This window comes from Nipponia nippon, unplaced genomic scaffold (assembly GCF_047370975.1).
Source record: "Nipponia nippon isolate SJK-2023a ecotype South Korea unplaced genomic scaffold, ASM4737097v1 scaffold_7, whole genome shotgun sequence".
NCBI lineage: Eukaryota > Metazoa > Chordata > Aves > Pelecaniformes > Threskiornithidae > Nipponia > Nipponia nippon.
Window position 1 is genome coordinate 29,953,707 of NW_028262391.1, and position 21,038 is coordinate 29,974,744.

General features: G+C 49.5%; 1 protein-coding gene across 5 annotated transcripts in view; it reads right to left on the reverse strand.

The window, feature by feature from the left end:
- Positions 1–34: 34 nt before the first annotated feature.
- The window catches only part of BOK (BCL2 family apoptosis regulator BOK), a 58,824-nt gene continuing 37,820 nt past the window's right edge, over positions 35–21,038 (reverse strand). For 2 of the 5 annotated variants that reach the window (XM_087740681.1, XM_087740683.1), the window contains exons 7-8: positions 8,547–8,740; positions 1,353–6,325 (exon numbers count right to left, since the gene is read on the reverse strand). In XM_087740681.1, coding sequence (XP_087596807.1) covers positions 6,163–6,325; positions 8,547–8,740 — 357 coding nt within the window. In that variant the 3' untranslated portion in view covers positions 1,353–6,162. Of the gene's footprint in view, positions 6,326–8,546; positions 8,741–21,038 lie in introns of all 5 variants that reach the window. The other 3 variants (XM_087740684.1, XM_087740686.1, XM_087740687.1) reach the window with 3 other exon arrangements.

Sequence of the window (21,038 nt, forward strand, 5' to 3'; positions counted from 1 at the left end):
AGCCTCTCACTCAGGGCATGCAAGGCCATGTGTCCTTCATAGGAGCTGGGACTAAGTGGGGGTCCAGGTCACCAGGACAGGGCTGCCCTCTCCCCAGCCCTAGGTCTGTTGCTCCTGGGTTCTGGATGCTGCTGTGGCTTTCACAAAGCCATGTCCAGTGAGAGGATCCATTTGAAACAGGGGTGGCTTCTCCCCAACAAGGTGCAATTTAATATTGCTTCTTCCCAAGGGTTTCTCAGCTGGTAGGTCCAGCTGCCTCTGTCCCTTTTGCTCTCCCCTGGAAACCCAAGCCCCCCACCATCAAGCAGGGCTAAAGCTGGTGGGGACCTCTCAGCATTGGCAGCCGGTGAGGAGCCGGTTCCAGGACCTCCTGGCAGTGGTCCCCCCAGGACTTACTGGCCCTGTTTCTAGGCTGGAAAAAATCCCCATGGAGCAGCAGAGTCTGCAACAGGCTGCAGGAGGTGGGTGGAGGGCAAGGGCTGCTCCACGAGGACTTGACTCAGCTGAAGGGTCTGTGTTTCCCCTGATGGGCTGGAGAAAAGCTCAAACATCCTAGAAGTGCTTGGTTGCATTGGCCTCTATTTTAGTAGGTCAAAGCAGGCTGAGCTGGGGTGTCTACTGGCTCCTAGCCCTAGCCCTATCCCTGTGCAGGGTGCTGGGGCCATGCTGCTGGAGCCACCAGCTCTTTGCTTGCAGGCTCTTTTCACGGCCCAGCCAAACTCCATCCCTAGATATGGTAGTGGAGAGATGCAAGGTCCTTACATGCTGCAATGCTCTTATGTACTGCACCTCACTTCAGTCCATGCCTGGCTGCTAGCAGATCCTTGAGCTGCTCTTCTTCTTCCATTGTGCCTGAAGTATTAGGCTGAGCAGAGAAATGTGGCTGTCTCCTAGCCCAGGCAGGATGACCAAACACCTAGCAAAACCAATTCACCTGGCATGAAGCCTTCCAGGAATTAAATCAGCTGCTCAGCCCCTGAAGGCATCTCCTCACGCTCCCTAGCTCCATGGCACCAAGCCTTGGCGTTTTGGCAAGCAAGCCTCTAACTGATGCTTAGGTAGGCTCTCCTGTGTGGGCAACCCGCAGCCATCTAGCAGCAGGGAGACGTTCAGGTGGGAAGAAGCTGCGGGGCGAGTCCTCCTTGCTGTGCCAGGGCCGGGGCTGCGGCAGGGCCTCTGGGCACCCACAGGCAGCAGCGCTGCCACACCCTGCACCCACACGGGGCTCTCGCTACAGTGAAAACCCCCATCCCAGCCACATACCCATAGCTCGTGCCGGCCTCCCAACCCTATTGTGTTTTTATTTTCTACAAAGCTTTGTCCTCTGCCTAAGACTGCAAAAATCAAGTTAAACAAGAGGGGATGCAAAAAACCTTGCTGCCAATTAGAACTCCAGACAACAGTGGCCAGTAATCCCACCTTGATGGGATTTCAGCAGACTGAGTCCTGGTGCTCAGGATGGAGCAAGAGGAAAACAGAGCCACCGGCAGTGCTGCCAGCAGGCAGATGGCCCAGGGTGGCGGGATCTCAGCATGGCAAGTGTGTGGGACCAGTTATGCATGGTGCACATGAGCAGATGAGGCAAAGCTTTTCAAAGCCTTCATCGAGCAGCTTGTCACGCCACAACCCAACCAGCCCTGCAACTCCTGCTGCGGGCAGGGCTGGGGGGCCCCAAGAGCATCCCATGCACTGCTCTTGCCAAAAGGTGAGGATAGGAAAAGAGGCGTTTTTCTGTTTCAGCATGTCAGTGTGGGACAAAAGGGTTCAGACCTCAGAGGGTTTGATACCACACTGGCTTTTAAGTACTCAGGGTATCGAGAATTTGCTCCTTTAATCCTGCTGCGCATCACACCTCCCTCTGCTGCACACAAGCAGCTTTCGCTCCGTGCAGAGTGGATGGAGCTGCCTTGGGTGCACAGTCGCACTCGTTCCCCTGCCCCTCCTGAGGGCAAGGGACAAGCCACCGCTACTCAGCATCCTGCCTGCAGCCCCCAGGGAAGGGGACAAGGGCTCCCAGGCAGCCTGGAGGCTGGGCTAGCATTTTCTAGTAGTGGGAGAGATGGACGGGAAACAGGTGGAAAAGCTTCCCTGCTCTCTGCACACCTCCTGTCCCATTGACCGCCACTCCAGGGCACGGGGACGAGCCCTCCTTGGCTGTGCTCTGGCATGCAGTGGGATGGGGAGCCAGGCCGGGGAGCACCACCACGGCCACCGCCACTTCCCTCCAGGACTGGGAATGGCCAGAGCCACCACCGCCTCATCCCCAGGACCAGCCACCTTGGTTCCCTCCTCACACACCCCAGCACCGTCTGCCTCCTGCCTTCCTCCTGCTCCCCCCGGCTGCTGGGGAGGATGAAAAGGAGTGAGCAGAGAGGATGGGAAGGACAAAGCAGCATTTTGGGGAAGATTCAGACATTCAGGCTGGGCAAAATCCTGGTGCTGGCATCAGCCTCTCCAACCCTCCACATCACTGCTTCCACCTCCCACTCAGGTCATGGGGTAACAAGGCCATCGGTGATTCAGGGTGAACAACAATTTGTGGTACTGTGTGAGCAGATAATAAAATGGCAGCTGGTATTGAATGGCAATAAATGTGGGGTTTTTTCCTATTTTCTTCTCTTTACAGTCTTATAACGTGCACCAAGCCTATTCCCGCCCTGGAATAAGAGCTCAGCTTTACCAGATAGTCCAAAAGCTGTTCAAATGAGAGGTGCGTGTTAAAAATTATTTGGAAAAGAGGAGCCTATAAAAAGGAGCCCATCATTATAGTTCTTTATATACGCATAATTCACTGAGTGGACTTCTGCTCTCCAGGATATAGCTGGACTGGAAAAACATTCAAAAAGCAATAGAGATACCAAAGGTCTGTAGCCCCTCTTATACGGGAGTATATAAATAATCTAGCACTTCTGTTTGGGGCAGGATTTGTGACTCAAGGACTTCATATTTAATAGCCCATGATGGAGTTTTCCATCCCTGACTGGAAGAGCATTTGTGGGAAGAATTACTGCCCACACAACTCATTCTTACGGCAGCCAGCAGGACCAGCAAGCCTGGCGCAGCTGCCGAGACCAGAGGTGCTGCGTGGTCAGTGGCGGCTCTGCATGGGCAGCAAGACACAGCTCCCACCTGGCCAACCTCCCTTTGCCCCTTATGGTGGCCTCACGCCTGGGCTTTGCAGCTTGTGCATGTGGCTGCTGGCTGCCCTGGCCAGGGAGGTAGGTCACATCGCAGCAGCTCCTGTCTTCCCTAGCTCTTCAAACATTTGATTTTTTCAATAAGTGGGTGAATTTGGCTTTTAAAATACCTGGAGTGACATGAGTGGCTGCATGTGTGAAGTTAACTTCAATATGGGTGAGCTCCAGCAAAAGCAAAAATTTGGGCTGATGAGTAAAAGGCGAGGGCCATCCACCCACCAGGCGCTGTGTTATCACCCAGGGGTGTGCAAGGCACACAGCTCCCTTCGCATTGGTTTGGCACCACCTTGTGGGTATCCTTCTTCTGCTCCTGGCCACCATGGTGTTTTGTGGCCCTGTAGCACAATGTGTTAGCACAGCTGGAAAGATCTTTGGTATCCAAAATATGATTGCATTTATACCTGCAGGCTGGAGCACTCGCGTGTCAGGGAGGACTTCAGCTCCAGCCTTTGTCCTGGGGCTTTATTCTGCTTTAGGCTACAGGCAGGCAGACTTTCATGGGAGATGTGTGGCCAGATCAACCACTCCATTTCCCACACCTGGGCAGGCTGTAGGTAGAGGGAGACCACTGAAACCACCTTCTCCTGTGCTCCCATTGAAAAGAAAGCAGGGGCCACACAAATACCTCAGAGTGTCTGAGACCTCCAGTGCTGAGTTTCCAGCCACTCACAAGGCAATAATACCATAATAAGCCACTAAGTGGCTTTTGAAACCATTAGCCAATTGCTGCATTACATGCTCTCGGTGCCACAGGGGAGGCTCTGTCATTCCTCTTTTCGGAGAGGCATCAACAAGAAGCTTCCCAGAGGCTCAGGCTCAGTTTGATGGGGGGGTTGGGGGTGGTGGTGTTGCCCCTGCCTTGTTGCAGCAGGAGCAAGCTGGTGTGAGGTCCGTCTTGCATTGGGAGCAGGTGGTGACTGCTTGCTCACCTGGCTGGGTGCACAGCCCTCTGGACAGGATGGGGTCCTGGGTGAGGGACACCCACAGCATGGGCAAGCCAGAGCAAAAGGTACAAGTGGGAGGTTTTGTTTCAGCTAGCAATGAAAGCAGGGCGAGGGACTGGAGAAGGGAGACGGGGACTTCTCTGGCATACAAGTACTCAGCTGTAGCATCTTATTTTGAAGGCTTTTTAGTTTAATATAAATAAAATCATCCTGGAGAGAACAGGTAGCAGCTGAGACCAGAAACCATGAGCTCCCACAATATTGGGCTAGCATAGCTGTTACCCTTGCAAGGGCTAGCCAAGCTGATCATCCATCTTCCTGTCACAAACTTTTTGCTAGAAGTCATAAGGGGATCCAGTGAAAGAAGGTTGTCAGATGGTGCAGCCAGGCCAAGCCTGGTACCAGCCTGGGCAGCATCCCTGGGCTTGGCATCCTCCGAGTGCCATTCCCCACCTGCTGCACCAACACTTTCCCCTGCAAGGCTGCAAGAGGATGTGCCAAGGGTGACCTGCACCCAGACTTGCAGGAATCTCTTTAAAAAAATCAGCTCTTGGCTTTTTGGCTGCCTCGGACCCAGGAGAGGGCAGCAGCAGCCCAGGCTGCAGCCTCAGCTACCCTTTCTGAAGCTCATCTTCATTTCCTAAGCTGCTCAGAGAAATCTGAGAAAGAAAAACAATGCATAAAGGGAGCAAGCAAAAAGCAAAAACCCAGTGGGCAGGCTAGCAGTACTCTCTTGGGCCTCAAAATTGTTTGCTTTCAAGGTGGAAGTGGAAAGAAAATGGTCTTTTTTTGACAACAAACTGGAGTGCCAGGGCTTTCCATGGAAGTCTTTCATTCTTTTGGTAGCAGTGCTCACTGTATGGATGCTTTTTACAGCACCAGAAAATAAGGTGGGGATGTTCCCAATAGAGGTGGAAGGTAAGCACAGGCATTGACATGCAGTGTGTGCACTTTGTGCTGTTGCAGAGATGCTAAAAGCCCACGAGAGCCTGCTCTGGAGCTCTTGTGGCTTCACTCAGAGCACTTCAGGATACTGAAGCGTGCTTACCAGCACCTCACAGGCCCATCGGCTGCCTTTCCCGCACTGAGCTGGCTGCCCCTGAAAGGGAAGGCTGGAAACAGGAGAAGTTTCTACTTCTCCACCTTGGTACGCCAAACACGGGCTCCCTCCCAGCCCAGTCCGAGGTTCACAACTGAACGCTGTGAAACTCGTACTGCACATTTTCACTCACAGCATCACCTTTTTAGGTCAGCATCTCCCTGTGCAGCTGTGGCCCTGCCTTTCAGCCCAGCCAGACTGGTAGCACCCTCCTGGTTTGACTGGATGAGATCACCAGGATGAGTCACGCAGCAGGTGAGTGGGAGGAGGACATCCTTACAGCCACACTGAAATCCTAACCACTGCTTTGGCAATATCTTAGGGAGCCAGTCTGGCTGTTGCTGCGGGCACTTCCGTTTCTGCATGTGTTGGTCTTCCCTGGTGTCACATGGGCAGCAGCGTGCCCCTCTCCTGGCGTGCAGCATAAGGCTGAGCCCGCAGCCATGTGGCCTCCGTTCTGAGTCGGGCTCAGTTGATTCCTTTGATTATTTCTTTTTTTTTTATAGTTCACACCCTCTGAAATCACAGCGAAGTGCAAAATTGTTGCTTACCAAAGCTGTTCTTCTGAAATGAGTCATTAAAGAAGGAGCCTTGTCACTCTGCCAGACACCGCCTGGTTGCTTCTCTAAGTGTAATGACATGAGAAAACAGCTTGCTGCTCCGTTTGGGCTTCAACCTGCCTGCACCCCAGGTGTTACCCAGCCTCCATCCAGAGCCTGGACAGAGTAACTCCTGCATTATGCCTCTTCGGATAACCAGCCCTTTTCACCCCATTTTTGGGTGAAGGCCCCACACGACTGTAAGCTGGCTCTGATTCTGTTCCTTTAACTTTGTGTGCACCAGGAGCTCTTGCATCTCTTTACGGCTTGGAACACGGAGGGTGTTCATCAGGGGGGTCTGCTAAGGAGATCCGCATGTCCCATTATGTGTGCTGGGAAAGCCTCTGTAAGCTGCTGAACTTGAAGCTGTTGGACTGATGAATGGAATAGTCCTCAACACTTGTATGTGAGGTAAGGTTTTGGTGATGCCATGCTTTGTACCAGGCTAGCAGCTTGTTTGGGGAGCTACCACTGTGTCCAGAAATCCTGCAAAATAGATATTTTATTCTTTTATTCAGAAAACCATTCAGATAAACTCAGTCTTACCTCTTCCATCCACCACTCCCTCCCTGGTGGCACCAGGGCAGAGGAGAGATGGTGGAAGGAAGGAGCAGCAATAACATCTCCACATCTGACGCTGCATCCACACCAGCTATTGGGAAACATTACAAAAATCACAGGCAAACCTTTGAACCTATGAGGGCAGCCAGACTTACGCACCAGATCACTACCAGAGACAGGAGTCAGATATGGGTCTTTTGGAAGCTTGTCTCATGTGCCTAGTCTGAAACCAAGAGCACATGTGAAGCTAGACCTACTCTCCATGGCTGCTTTTAGTTCCCTGTCTCCCTTTGTAGTCTGGAGCTGCCATACCTCCAAAAAAGCATTGATTAGGTGCCTCTTGTTCACCTCCACCCAGCTGTAGGCAGCTCACAGCAAGCTGCAGAGCACAGAGCCCTGAATTTTCTTTCTTTGTTCTCTCCTTTGCAGAGACTCCCCAGCCAAACCCTGTGATGGAGCGCCTGTCCTGGATGCTGGGCACCTGGCTCTCAGACCTTTCCTACGATGAAGCCCTTCCAGGACCTGGAAGAAGTGCACATCTCTCACGTGGGGCAGCCCATGCTCAGCTTCTCCAGACAGGGCTGTGTTGGCAGCAGCTTTTGGATCGGAGCAGGTATGGCTCCAGTAAGATTTGTTAGCTTCACTTTTTTTTTTTTTTTTTAAAGCAATAAAGTAAGCACATTTCATCCATCAGGTGAGATGATTTGACAAGACCTGGCTGGATGGCCTGATAATTTCATTTTTCTTTAAAACTGCTGATTGTTTGCAGCACTGTTGAAACATGTCCTAGGCTGCACGCCTGCAGGCAGCAAAGGCTCACTAGCCTAAAAGCATGCCCACATACCTGAGCATTTCAAAATTAATTCATACCTTTGTCATGGAAGAGACATAAATGGACAGGATCAGTAAGGTGATCATAATTTGAAGCATGCAAAGCAGCCTGGGGTGTTATATGTTGAAAAGCAGTATGGGACAAGCAACAGAGGTGTTGGAAGGGGGCTCAGAAGTGGAGCTCTGCAGGCACCACACCTATCTTCCAGCAGCCCCAAAGCTGCCAGAATGGCATTGCCACCAAGAATGGCATCACCTGGACTTTCTTAGTGCAAAAATCAGGAGCCAAGTATCAGTGCATGGCCTTGGCTATTGCTTGAGCAAATACAGTCAGTAACAGTCTGAAAGATCACTGATTCTTCAGCTGAAATCTGGTGTGCACTGTTGCATGGCTCAGCCAAAAGACAGGCTGTGGAGGAGATGCCCTGCATTCCCACTGCGCGCTGCTTGTTGTGACAGAGCTGTCAGCCAGGAATGGGATATTTTTAGCCCCGTTTCCACAGGAAACAAAGCTCCAGCAACCATGCTTCGCCTGTCAATTCCCCCCTGCAACTTTTGAACAGTGGCTACTTTTAAAGACCTTTTCTTTTTTTTGCTGGAAAGATACAGCTTCAAAACATCCAACACCCGTAAGCATCAGGAAAACAGGTGACTGGGTAGAGGTAGAAACCCCTCTGCTCCCAAAGTCACGGAGATGCTGCCACCTGACCGCCTGGCACTGCCACCCTCAAATACCCCGTGCGCTGAAGAAGTCTTATTGATGTTCACCCCATGTTGGACTCAGGACCGTGACGCAGGATGCCTGGCTTCACCAGCCGCAGAGCTCGTGGGTGGGGATGGATACTCCCCAGCACGGCTGCAGTCCTGCACCGCTGGCACGGCTCCTTCCCCTCCCTTGGTACAACCGGGTGGCCACGGTTAGGAGGAGACATCCTTCGTGTACAGGCAAAGCCAAACAGGAGGAGTAACTTGGGTATTTGACCCCGGGGAGCCTGTGGAGCCTGCAGCAGATGTGGGCACCCAAATTCCTCCTTAACAGCATGTCTTCGCTGTGCTTCCCCCCACTTTGCTTCCAGTTTCCCAAGCACACAAATTGCTTGCAGAGGCACTCTGTGCCAGACCTGAGCTGTCGGCCTTTAGCAGACATTGATTTGGCAGGATTATTATACTTTAGTTCACCCAGAAAACATATTTCTACTTTTCAGCTCTGAATGTTTCAGTAATGGGTAATTTCACTCAGCTTGCCATGTGGCAGTGCCTGGACAAGCTCCTTGGTCAAGCTCTTCTTGGGTCTGTTGCACATTTATCCCATTACCCTTGGGGTGGCAGCTGACGATATGGTGTATCCCCAGTCCTGCGGCAGGTCACCATAGCCAAGGGGACTGGTGTTGGCCATTTCCAGCAGGCACGTCCCAGTTGCATGATAGAGGCACATATAGAAACTGCTGTTGCATGAGGGAGTCCTGGGCACAGATTTAGCAGCAGCAGCTCCGAGGTTACCTCTGTCTCCTGCAGAAGGATGCAGAGATGGAAATGCTAAGAGGAATGAGATGAAAAGTGAAAATATTCTTGAATAAGCAAATAATAATGATATAGTAGTAGAGTAAGCCCAGGCCAGTAGGGTATGGAGGCATCCAGCCCCCATTAGTACACCTAAGCCTCGCCCTCATTAGCAGAGACTTGGGCAGACTCAGCAGTGCTGTAGCACTATAATGTCATTTTTACTCATATGCAACATTTATCAGCTGTGGTATGGGTGACCAAGCACCCTGCCGTAAGGGCTGGTGGGGTATGGCGAAGTATTTGAGCCAAAAGCCTTTATTTTTGAGGGAAAAGAAAGAAATCTGTTCTGCTATTCCCTCCAGCAAGAGACAGCCTTGCCGCTAAAAAAAAAAATAATAAAGCATTGAGAAAAGGGAGTATTTGGGACAGAGTGCAGCCCCAGTGCCACCAAAAGGTCGGCCTGCCCAAGGGAGGTCGTCAGCCAGCTGCTCAAGAGACTCAGGAGCTATGGGGTATCTCAAACCTGAACATAAATAACTAAGCACTAGCTGTTCAAAAAAGGGGACTTCTTTTTTGCACGTTTATGTCTTCCAACTTTGAAATATTATTCTCCTGTTGCCTAAAGCACTGGTGTATCCAGACATGGAGATTTTTCTTTTAATCCTGCATTCATTATCTAAGTACTACGAATGATCATGTATTTAAATAAAAAAACTTTTCCTCTGAGACAAGACCAGGTTAAGCACTGTGGGGTTTTTGCAGCACTACAGCATTTTTTGTAACCTGATTCCATGCATCCAGCCAGACACTAGCAAAGCAATGCACCAAAAGTGTAGATTCATCCACATCAAACCTGACGCAAGTAAGGTGGCCACCATCAGTACCCAGCGTCCAGGGAGTAGCCCAGCATCCTCCTGACGCATTGGTGCAGCAGTAAAAGCAGTGCTGCGGGAGGAGCAGTGTGATCATTCTTCTCTAGTGTTGTTTTCAACATGATATGGAAAATTACTGGGCTGCTCTAAAGGGTTCATCTCTATATCTCATCAGTGGGTTCAGCATGCCCTTTCTGGCACTAATAACCTCATGTCCAAAGCCCCACATTTCCAGGACTGGCTGCATGCCTTTGCCCAGAGCATTTGGCTCAGTAGCTCTCTTGTCACAATAAATGAGAATACCACTCGCATAAGATAGGACGGGGCAGGGGGGGGGTCTCCTCTCCTGAAATAATAGGTTGGTATTTCCAGAAAGTTTGTAAACCAAAAAAATACTCAGTGTGCAGCAGGAATTGCAATCAAATAGAGGCTGGAGTCTTCAAGATGGCAGATAGTTGATGACGTGCACATCACCTTTGTTGTACCCTATATACCAAAAAATGAAGGTGCTTGCAAATGAGCATGTCTTTTCTTCTAAGTGTTGTTAGTGGACAGGATAATGAACAGCATGGTGATTGGGGCGAATATGTTTCATTTGCACCAATTGCTACACGTATCTGCTTTCCTGGGAGGGACACGCACAGAGAGAGCTCTGCGTCTTCCCACTGCTCCCATGAGTTGGTCACAGTTGACGCTGTGGCAGAAACAGAGGTGCATGCCTTGGATCATGAGTTCCTCTGTCTGGCATCCTTCTGTTGCTAGGGTCATGTTTGGGCAGCTGCTCCTTCTAAGGAGGGTCAGATTTAACATCCCACTAAATTGTTGTCAACACTTGCCATATTTGATTCTGCGGTGCAGGGTAGAGCTTGTGGCCCTGGCAAGGTGGGGCTGTGGTGATTTCAACCCCCACTTGCAGCCTCTCCACCTGGGAGTGTTTGGTGTGACCTGTATACCAGGTTCCCTATTAGAGACCCTGCCTGGGCTGAGGCGCTACCAAGAGCTTCCACACTGCTGTGATGGGTAGTTTCTTCTGCTGCAGCCTTGGCAAGATTGAAGAGTAATCTAACCTCAGCACAGTCCTCTTTTTTTGTCTCCTAAACTAGGAGAATCTCCCACTGTCTGGAAGTGGTGCCTTGAATGAGGGTAAGGATTTCATCTGAGTTACTGCAAGTGAAAGAACTTTCGGACCCAGCTGACACCCAAGTTTGAATCTAATTACACATTGCCTTCAGGAGTTCTTGGAAATATTGCATAGCGTCCTTGCTTATCTTCTCCGTAACAGTCTTCAGAAGCTATTTTGTGGATTACAGGATGAGGAGGGATCATTAAAACAAGAGTTGCCATGCAGAGCCAGGCCAAAGAGCTGTCCAGCCCAGAACCGATCTACAGCAGCGGTCAGTGGCAGGTCCTTAGGGAAGAGAATAGGAAAGTCTTGCCTCAATACCCTCGTACAGCAGCTGAGTGCATTTGTCAGTGCTGGTCTTCTGGAAGGACTCAAAGTTGAGGGATGGTGAGGGTGTCCAGCAGCAGCTCTCCCTGGGACACGCTCACGCTCGCCTGTCTGTGTGCCAGGAGGTTTAGCTGCTTTGTGGGCAAGAGACCTGGACTTCCCTGTGTTGGGTGTAGCTCTCTTCCATTGGAGCTCCAGCTGCCTCCAGGCCCCTCCACTTCTGCCCTGCAAACAAGTCCTTCCACTTAATAAACAACTTTTTGGGGTTATTGTTGTATTTTTTTAATAAATTGTGTCTCTAGAAAAATGAAAACAGCAAAATTCCCTGCAGCTTGCTTTCCTGTAGGACATATGGGAGCCACACAAGTCCAAGAACAAACTCCAACTCCTGGTCTGATCTCATAGCTATAGGAACATAGTCACAATTTTGTGGGCATGGTTTTTTTTTTTTGTTTGGTATGGATTTTTTAAATTTATTTAGCTTTATACTGGACTTTGGATCTGGCCTTCAAGGGCACTCACAGCTGTTACTGAAAAACTCTGGCAGACCTTAAAAAAAATTCCCAAATTTCAAAGATTCTCAAACTTTTCTTGCAGTTTCCCATGGTTGATCAGCAGCATTATCTTGTGCTTTCCTCCTGCTTGCTCCCCTCACACAGAGGTCCCTGAGCCTTTGAACGCTTTGGCAGCTGGTTGACTTTCCAGGGCATTCACATGTTGCTCCTGGCCCTAGTCCTATTGGTGGCAGCTGGTCCGAGCTGGCAGCTCTGATCTTGCTACCAGCTCTGATCCATGCTGACTGTCCCTGTTATTTCTTCTTATGCAATAGCAGCTCAGGTGACACAGCAAAGCCAGTTTTGAAGCACTACAGATACTACTTTGCCTCAAATTGTCTGTGCATCTGAAGAAAGGTCTGGCGAAGAAGGGGTGGCAGAGCCAGCCTGATAAGATCATCAGCATCTTGAGGCTCAAAGCTCTGCTAACTTCGAATTGAGGGTCCTAAATTCCCTTTGCATCATCTGGGTTGAGAAACGTTCTAACCCAGTCAGGGCCAAAGGCAATAAAATAAGTTATGTCTTTTAATTATGGGGTTTTGGTTTTTTACAAATGAAGCAGATTAAAAAAACTATGCCAAGTGTGTCTTGTTTATGAACAAAACTGCTGCAGAGGTTTCTCTGGGGTTGCACTGTTGGTTTTAAATGAATCGCGCTACAGAACTTCACCAAGGGCCTTCAAGGCAGCTGGCCTCTGCTTGTGCTGCCAGGTGCCCGTCTCCTCAGGGAAGGCTCCCCCAGGTCTTACCGCTGGTGGCTTCTGTCGTCTTCAAACACAGCCACCAAGGGGTCTGTTGGAAGGGCAGGAGGAGCAGCCCTCCTATGGCTTGCATAACCCCCGTACAGCAGGAGCAAATCTGCCCTCAGGGTTCCTCTCCCTTGCTCATCTAATCACTGGGATGAGTCATATCAAGCTGCTTTGGAGCAAGAGCTGCATGTTTTCATAGCCTGTAGCCTGCCTGGGTGTCTGACAGCACAGGTCATGGGTGGAGGGTCCCAAGAGCTCTGCTCTTCTCTCCCGCAGACTGGCCATGCTGCCCCACCATGGGGATTTTCCAGGCAAACTTAAGGGAGACTAAGGCAGAGTAAGCAGCAAGCAGAAAAACAGTTCTGGACACATTTCTTCAGGACAGCATGGAGTCACACCTACTGAAGGCATCTCGATACTAGCTATATCTGGATACTAACTGTAATTTTTTTTATTCCCTTTTCCTAACTATAATGGTGCCTATGCATGGAGGCTTGCAACAGCCCAGCTGCTCAGAGCAAACAGAGGTCTGTTGCTGGGCTGGAGCCAGGAAAGCCAGCTGCCACCGTGATGCCACTGCCAGCATCCATGTGGCGGGTGGAGGGCACAGCTGGAGCGCCAGCAGCCAGGCATGAGGTTGTGCTGGCCGAGCAGTGGCGGAGAAAAGCAGGAAGAAAAGCTAGAGGGGCATTATCAAAAGCAGACATGAGTCTGTTCTTGCATCTGCTTTGCTTTCCTGAGCATCACGTTGGCTGGGAAAGTGGGATGGCTGCCATCCGAAGGGCACAAACCCCAGATTTAATTGAGGGTTCGAGTTTGTGAGGATAACATCAGGGTGGTAACTCTGCTCTGCGGCTTCAATTGCATTCACAAATGCATGACCATAAATGTTTGTATCTGCAGAAGCAGCATCCTGAGCCTGGAAAAGCAGCCCAAACTCTGCTTCCTTCTGGTGAACATTTTTTTTGCTGGTTTGTTTTCTTTTTCAAGAGCAGCGACAATGCCTCCTTTATTTAATGGCTTTATTTTTAATGCTTTATAGGACACATCACCAGGGAACCAGAGCTCTTAATTACAAACGTTTTAAAAGAAAATGGACCATCTCGCTGTGTGTGGGTCTACTCAGCATCACTGCTGCTGCCTGGGAGGCGAGGTAAGACAACTGCCTGCCTTCCTGCCTGCGGGCTTTAGGACTGCCTGAGAGATACCGGAGCTGCACGGATGAGGGCGATGTTTAGGTTCCCAGACTGGTTTTTAAGACAAATATACTTTCAGCAGGTTGCACTGTTACTAAAGGAGGAGAGGAAGGTGCTGGTGTTTTTTCCAAACACTCTGTTTATGGTCTCCCAGGAGTGCCTGGAGAACAGGCACGTTTTCAAATGTTTTTACTCTTTCGAGCTGTTTTTCTGTCTTCTGTGCACTGTTGACACTCCTGCTCCTGGAAAGTAAGGCCAGGAAGCTGGTGGCTGTAAATCCCATTTGTCTGTGCCATGTATATACACCTCCGCTGGGGACTGAGCAGTCCCCCAGCATGCACTGATGCTGCTGCCTTCCCCCATGCAACAGTGGCAAGACAGCAGCGTGAATGAGAGGTCTGCAGGGACACGGCAATGGGCTCTTCCCCAGCTCCGGCCATGGGAAGCAGCATTGGAGGCTGCCCACAGTCTCCCCGGGAGAGGCTGCTGCTCTTTATCACACCAGGCTTTTAGGGGAGGGGCAGGCAGGTAGTGTTGCCCCCTTAAACCTGCCCATTTTAAGGGGGCAGGTTAAACCCTGCTCTGCTCTCTCAGCCTCTCGTGCTCCAGCAAAGTCCATGCTCAGGAGCTGTCAACTAGGTAAAACATGATTAACGACCCCTCCTGTCACAGGAGAGGCTGCTTGGTGTCATCCCATCCAAAATCCAATACCAATTTGGTTGGTTTAATAGCACAGGTGATTATACCCAAAGTACCATGGAATTATAGAATGCTTTGGGATGGAATGGACCTTTAAAGGTCATGTAATCCATCCCCCCTGCAATGGGCAGGGACATCTACAACTAGATCAGGTTGCTCACAGCCCCATCCAGCCTGGCCTTGAATATTTCCAAGGATGGGGCATCTACCACCTCTCTGGGCATCCCGTTCCAGTGTTTCACCACCCTCATCATAAAAAAAATTATTCCTTATATCCAGTCTGAATCTACCCTCTTTTAGTTTAAAACCATTACCCCTTGTCTTATCGCTGCTGGCCCTGCTAAAAACTCTGTCCCCATCTTTCTTATAATCCCCCTTCACGTACTGAAAGACTATCCCCTCGTCAGAGTGCCCTTTGCTTGCCTTCAAGTTTGAGGCACTTGGCAAACCCAGCGCATGGCACTGTGCAGGAGGAAGACAGAAGAGCTGGTTTTTTCAGCATCACCGAGAGGCTTAACACAGCTGTGTCCCCGCAGCATGTCCCACCTTCTCGTGAGCCTCACACCTCCTCTGGGGGCAGGGACGGTAAATTGGCATGGGAGAGCCAACACACATCTACACACGGGATTAATCGGACAGGCTGTTTTGTGCTATTGTTGTTGCACGAGATTGCTGCACTGGTGCCTTACGTGATGCTCCCCTGCATTCTAAGGCTCGTGTACCACAGTGTTGCTGAACTCTTGACTCCTCCATGCAGCTCTGTGCCTGCCACGGACTCACTGCAGCTGCAGCTTCCTCTAGTCTTTGTCACACAGCGTAACTGTAAGGTAAGGACAGTTTCTCTGCTAGAAATTGTTCCCTGGTTGCTGTGAAATTCCTGGGATTTTTTTTTTTTTTTGCCAGCTTTGGCCCAGTTGTCTTCTGGTTGTCTCCCAGTGCCACCAGTGAGTGACAGCATCTTCTCATTCTCCTCTGAGCAGCTTTGCCACATGCCTGGTCTGACCCCTCGGTTTGGGGTTCCTGGCCACCCAAGGGATGTGCAAAGCCAGATGGACCCATGCAGCCCGGCACTGAGAGCCTGGGATGGATATTCATAATTTTTCCCAAGAATTTAAAGCCAGTGTTGTGTTCTGTAAATTAAAGTTTAAGTCAGATAAGGTGGGGGACACACAAAGCAACCAGCTCACGCTTAGAGGCTGTTGTCCCCCATTGGCATCTGCATGGCAGCCAGCCACTGCAGCGGCTCAGGCATGCTGCCTGCCCGTAGTGCCAGCACTGCCCGGGAGCCCCTACCTGGCCCAAAGCCGGCACCATGAGCACTCAGCCCGCAGGGAAGAGCCTCCCTCTACAAACAGGGCAGCATGGGAATGATGCACCCTGCAAAGGCAGAGGCCAACTATGCTCTCATGTTTAATCCCTTTGAGGAGTCGGGTCTTTTGTACAATGTCAGTTGTAGGACATCAGATTATCCTGTTTGCTCCCTTAGTACTCCTTTCTTCCTTCACTGTTTGGTTTTTGTTCATGGGATGGGAGCAGTTCAGCACCACCAGTGGTGACGGGTCAGGGCAGGCCATGCAGAAACCACGGCACCATGAAATAATTTCAGCACAAGAGCTTAATGTAAGTGCATTTTGTGTTCTTTTTAATGTGCCTTTTCCTGCGTAGCTAGTTCATCACTAGTCACTGAGAAAGCCAGGAAATGCTGCAGAAAACAGCATTTGAATGCAGTCCTGCTCCTCCTCCTGCTACCCCCACAGCCCTCCGCACGCCCACGCAGCCTCGGCTGCTCCAGCACAGGCTGGCGCGCCGGCAGTCCTACAGCTACCGGCAACACACACAGCACTGCCTCGCAGCCCTGCTGAGACATGAGCTGGAGGCCAGCCGCAGCCAGGGGAGACTGGGGAAAAGATTGCAAGCACGGGAAGACTCCTCCCGTTCTCCAGCTGACCACAGCTAGCTCTCAAAATGACTCCTTGAGACAAGTCGCCCAGTGTTTCACTCCTTCAAAGCCTGAGGACATCACTGTCCTTGGAGAAGTTGCTGAAGTAAATTGGAGGCACTTTGCTAAATCTTTTAAGTGAAAGATAGCAGGATTAAATTCCACTTTTGATATAATCCTCAACCCCGTCTTCAAGGGAAGTGCAGCGTTGCCTCCAGCCCTGGCTGGTGCCTCTATGCTGAATCACCCAGATCCCAACGTAAATAAAGCTCTTTGAAAAAGGGCAAATGTTTTCTCAGCTGCTCTTCTTCCCTTCAAAAGAGGGGCTGATTGAAATTTTTATGTCTGCAGACATAAATATATGCAGTCAACAAATGCTTCTTAGTAAGAAGCTATCTTCACAAGATAAGTGGTTTTTGGAAAGTACATTGTGAATCCACGGGACACTCCTGGACCACACTGCTCTCCTTACAGCTTTTCCTTTTCCTTTCCTTCAGTGCTTTACATTTTATGAACTCCTAAATGGCTGATTTAAGTCACTGCAAATTAATCTTAGCATATTGTCAGTTCAGGCTCCTGGTGTCCCCAAGACTTTGTTTCTGCTCAGCCCTGGAGCTGTGTTTGCCCCAGGAGGCAGCAAATATAAGCAGCCCCTTGGCATGACACACAGCAATGATCCAAAGGGCCAAAGCGTTGAGGTGGGTGCCAAGCTGCCTTCTCACCACAGTGGCTGCTCAGGGAGCTGCTGTGTCCTTACCCATCACCCGATGGTTACATGCTCCTTCTCCTCCAGCTCCAGTTCTGAAACTAGAGCTGAACCCTAAAACTGATGGGGCAACCTTTCTGCCAGCTCTGGTGGCAGGCTAAGGGCAGACTTAGTACATGTGCTAAGCTCAGGACTGAATGCTATGAACCCCAGCCCAGCTCTCCTCCACTTTGGAAATTGTTAGAAACTAGACTTGAGCATTCACTCACACAAGTTCAACATTTTGCAGCCTAAGAGGGCAAGTTTGCACCACGCTGAGTCCTTGTGCAGCACAGACAGACTCGCAGCCTGCCCACATGGAGGGATGGGGATGATGTTGCCCGTTAATGCCTCTTGATGGATGGCAGTGCTCTTTCCTCCTGCCTTGGGGCAGAATCCCCACCTGGCTGCAGGCACAACCTCAGGCTCAAGCCCACTCTTGCCAGATGCTCTTACCACAATGCCTTACCCTGGTACAGCTTGGCAGCTTGCAGAGAGCCTGGCTGGTTTTGAAGGCTGCGTTGAAAATGTCACCTAGTACAAAGCATCTCCCTGAGCCTCCAGCCAGGCCTGAGTGGTCCCTTGGGAGACCAGGCTGTCCTGTTCAGCTTAGACGCTGGCCTGCTGACTGCCGCAGCAATATTACCATGATTTTTACCTCCTCTTACACAGCCTTCACAGCACTAGACATGTAACTATTTCACAGCAGCTCACTGTAGCAGAAATTAGTGTGCTTAACAGAGACATCCTACTCAGCTACCCCATGCAGCTTCCTCACTCCAACCCGTCATCACCCCTACAGAAAAACTCAAATCTGTAAATGCAATGTCAAAATAACACAGGGCATTCTAGTAACTTTTTTTTTAATTATTATTATTATTATTAAACTGCTTAAATTTAAGCAAAGCTGCTGTGCAATTTTTCCAGTCTTCCCACTGATGTGCCGCAGGGTTTGGGAAGGATGTCTCATAATTTAGATCTAGCTAGTTACAGACTCCAGTAGGTTTATTGCTTGTAATAATAAACAGCCTTGGCTTCACTTTGTGAATCCATTGCTCTCTCTCAGAGCCATTAGGCAAGGTTAGATTGAATGTGTAAGTATTTTTAGTAGTGCTGTTCTCCTTCTCCAGTTAAGCCATAAAAACTAAGGGCACTGACATTCAAAGCATCTTTTCCCAGCTTCAAGTAATCTACCGGTAGCCACAAATCACAGGCTCGCAGCACGCATCAGCCCGGTGAGTACCAACAGGAAACAAGGGTGTGTACCCAAACCGTTTCAGCAGGCAGGAGAGGCTCTGAACACAACACAACACAACACAACACAACACAACACAACACAACACAACACAACACAACACAATGCTTTTGGGGTTCTTTGCTCCCTTTTAAATGCCCATTGTGCTTTCTCCTTTTTCCACCCTGTATAAATGCGTGCTGTCAGCCCTAATAAAAGGGAAAATACGCCAGGCAATGAGGCCATTACTGCAGGTATGATGCTGTTCAGGATAGCACCCAACTCTGCCATAGCACCAGCCATTTTGGAAAGTGTTGCCTTCTCTGCAAGAAAAAACAACCTGCTGGGTCAGATGGCCATGGGGGTCAGACACCTTTCCCCAGGAGCTCTGGCAGCAAATCTACACTTAAAGCATTGAGAAGGAAAGCCTGACAGCACAGGCAAGGGATTTTTGCCAGCAGAAGCTTGCCAGGTTTAAGAAGGGCAGTCTGGCCATCTCCTGGCTGAGGAATTGAGAGCAAAGTATGTCCTAACAGCTTACCAGTGATTTAATTTTTTTTTTTTTAAGTGCCAAGGAGATCAAGATAAAAGCCTGGGGTATTTTTAATCCCCTTCTTAGATTGCCAGAAAATCCACACTCAGTTCTGGTGGAAAACAGGAACAAACTGTCCCTGTGGCAGCCACCATGCAGCTCCTGACTCACGCCTCCACATTAGGAGCAAAAAGGTGACACTCTGATGCCGAGAGGGCTTCAAGTTCAACCTCCGGATTGATTTATATTACCCGGACAGTGTCACAGAGCATCGGGAGAATGGATCTGCATTGCAGGGTCTGGCTGCGGGAACTCCAGCTACTGCCTAATGGAAGTCAGGCGAGATAACTGCGAGGGAGTACCTAGTGCTGCAGGACAGAGAGAGCTATTGCAGGGCCTGATCCTGCCAAGGGGCCAGTCCTTTCAGCTCCTGTCAGATTAGTGACAATGAAGGTACTTGGTACTGCCCATAGTCCTCCAAAGTCCAAACCAGTTGCCCTTCAGCTGGCTGAAGCCCAGTGTGAGTCATGTTCCAGCAGGGGATGGGGGTGTTCTGGAGGTAGAAAACACACCTTATCTTGCTTAAATGCAGAGCTTAACAAAAGTATGAGTGAAGGTCAGGAGATAGGGCCAGAAGTGGAAATTTTTAATAACAGGGGATTGACCTCTTCTGTGCTTTTTTTCTGAGCTTAGCTTCACAGTTCAGTATTTGACAGAAGTAGAGATGTATCGTCAAGTCTTCCTGCAGTGATAGAGAAGACGGGCTCTAGTGCTGTCTGCTGGTTTATGGGCAGAGAAAAGAGATGAAGTTTCTTCTGAGCTAAAGCTCTGAAATATGCTTGTAAGGAAGCTGGAAATTCCCTTCCCAACACTTTTTTTTTTTTTTTTTTCCCTCCTGTGAGAGGGGAAGCTTTTTTTCCATCTGACCTTATCTGGACATGGACTGCATGTCGTGTGATTGACCCAGAAGCACTCTATTTCCCACAGACTCTGCCTGAACGTGCAATGCACTTCCAGGTCCTGGGTGACGGTGTAAAGTTCAACCAAGGATCACTCTGTTTAGCTATGCTAGGGGCTCGTAATCCCAGTGGGTCAAAATGTTTGGATTAAAGAGGTTACAAGCTTTTCTGCGGGAGTATTTAAACTCCATCTGTCAAACCACTTGCATAGAAGAAATTTATAGACTCTGCCAGCAGTACATTAAATTGCTGTTTTGTTGTCTTTAATGTAGTACCACGCATTGATTTTATGTTGCCCTGAGAGAATAATTAATCTGTGGCAAATTTATGCCTATAAAAATTATAAATACTAGATTTAAAAAAACAACAACAATAAAGAAATTCAAGGAGTCACACGTTGATGAGAGCCACATCAAGAAGGCTCTTGGCAAAGCTGTCGGCATGCCTTAGGGGCCTGATCTTTTCAGAGTCTAAGGGACTTGAAACCAGCTTCATACTCAGTTTAATCGTGCACAAAAAAACACTTGCAGCCTTTGCACATTAACAGGAGAATAAAAAAAAAAAAAAAAAAAAAGAATAGGCAGAGCTTTTTCTCAGGGTCTAAACAACAAGTTTGAAAATGAGGAAGTTTGGTATTGCAATTTTCCAGGAAACCTCAATGTTGCTCCCTGATGCTATTGTTTTGTACTTCAGTATATAATACAGCTGCAAGTCTGATAAATTAAGGGCTTCACAGATTGTTTTCTTTCCATTTACAGGAGAAAAGGCAGTGCAGGAACACAAGTGACATCTGCTGCGAGACTGAGATCACTTCAGTTTCTCTAGTTGCTTTGAAGAAGGTGAACCTACTACCAATGTTTGGCAAGGGAGCAGTATAAGCAAGGCTGTGGTTGGAGCAATGTCAGGTATAGGACACAATAAGCACTGCTCAAATGCCCATCACTGAAATACCCAAGCTGAGATGTCTTTTCTGCTCCCTACCTTTTTGATAAAGCAAATATTTCCGTTGATTGAATGTAGGTCTATTACAAAGAAACCGAGAATGAAGATGGCGCTGGGGGGGTGGATAATCCTTACTGGAGCAAGTTCTCCTGTGAATAAAGGAGTGCTGAAGCTCAGGTTCCTGCAAGCTCAACTCTCTGACCTTGACATTCCCCGCTGTAATAATGCACAGGTCACTCTCATCTGCAAAATACTCCATATCCACTAAAATATTTAAAGTGCCATTTCCCCATTTCCAACCCTTTCTCCCTCCTCCCACTACTCCCGAGACATCTCCCACACCTCCACCTGGCTGCCACGGCAACAACCTCACCTTCCCCCTATATTCCCAGCCTGTTCTGGTGTGACAGCAAGGCAGGAGGCAGCAAAAGCTT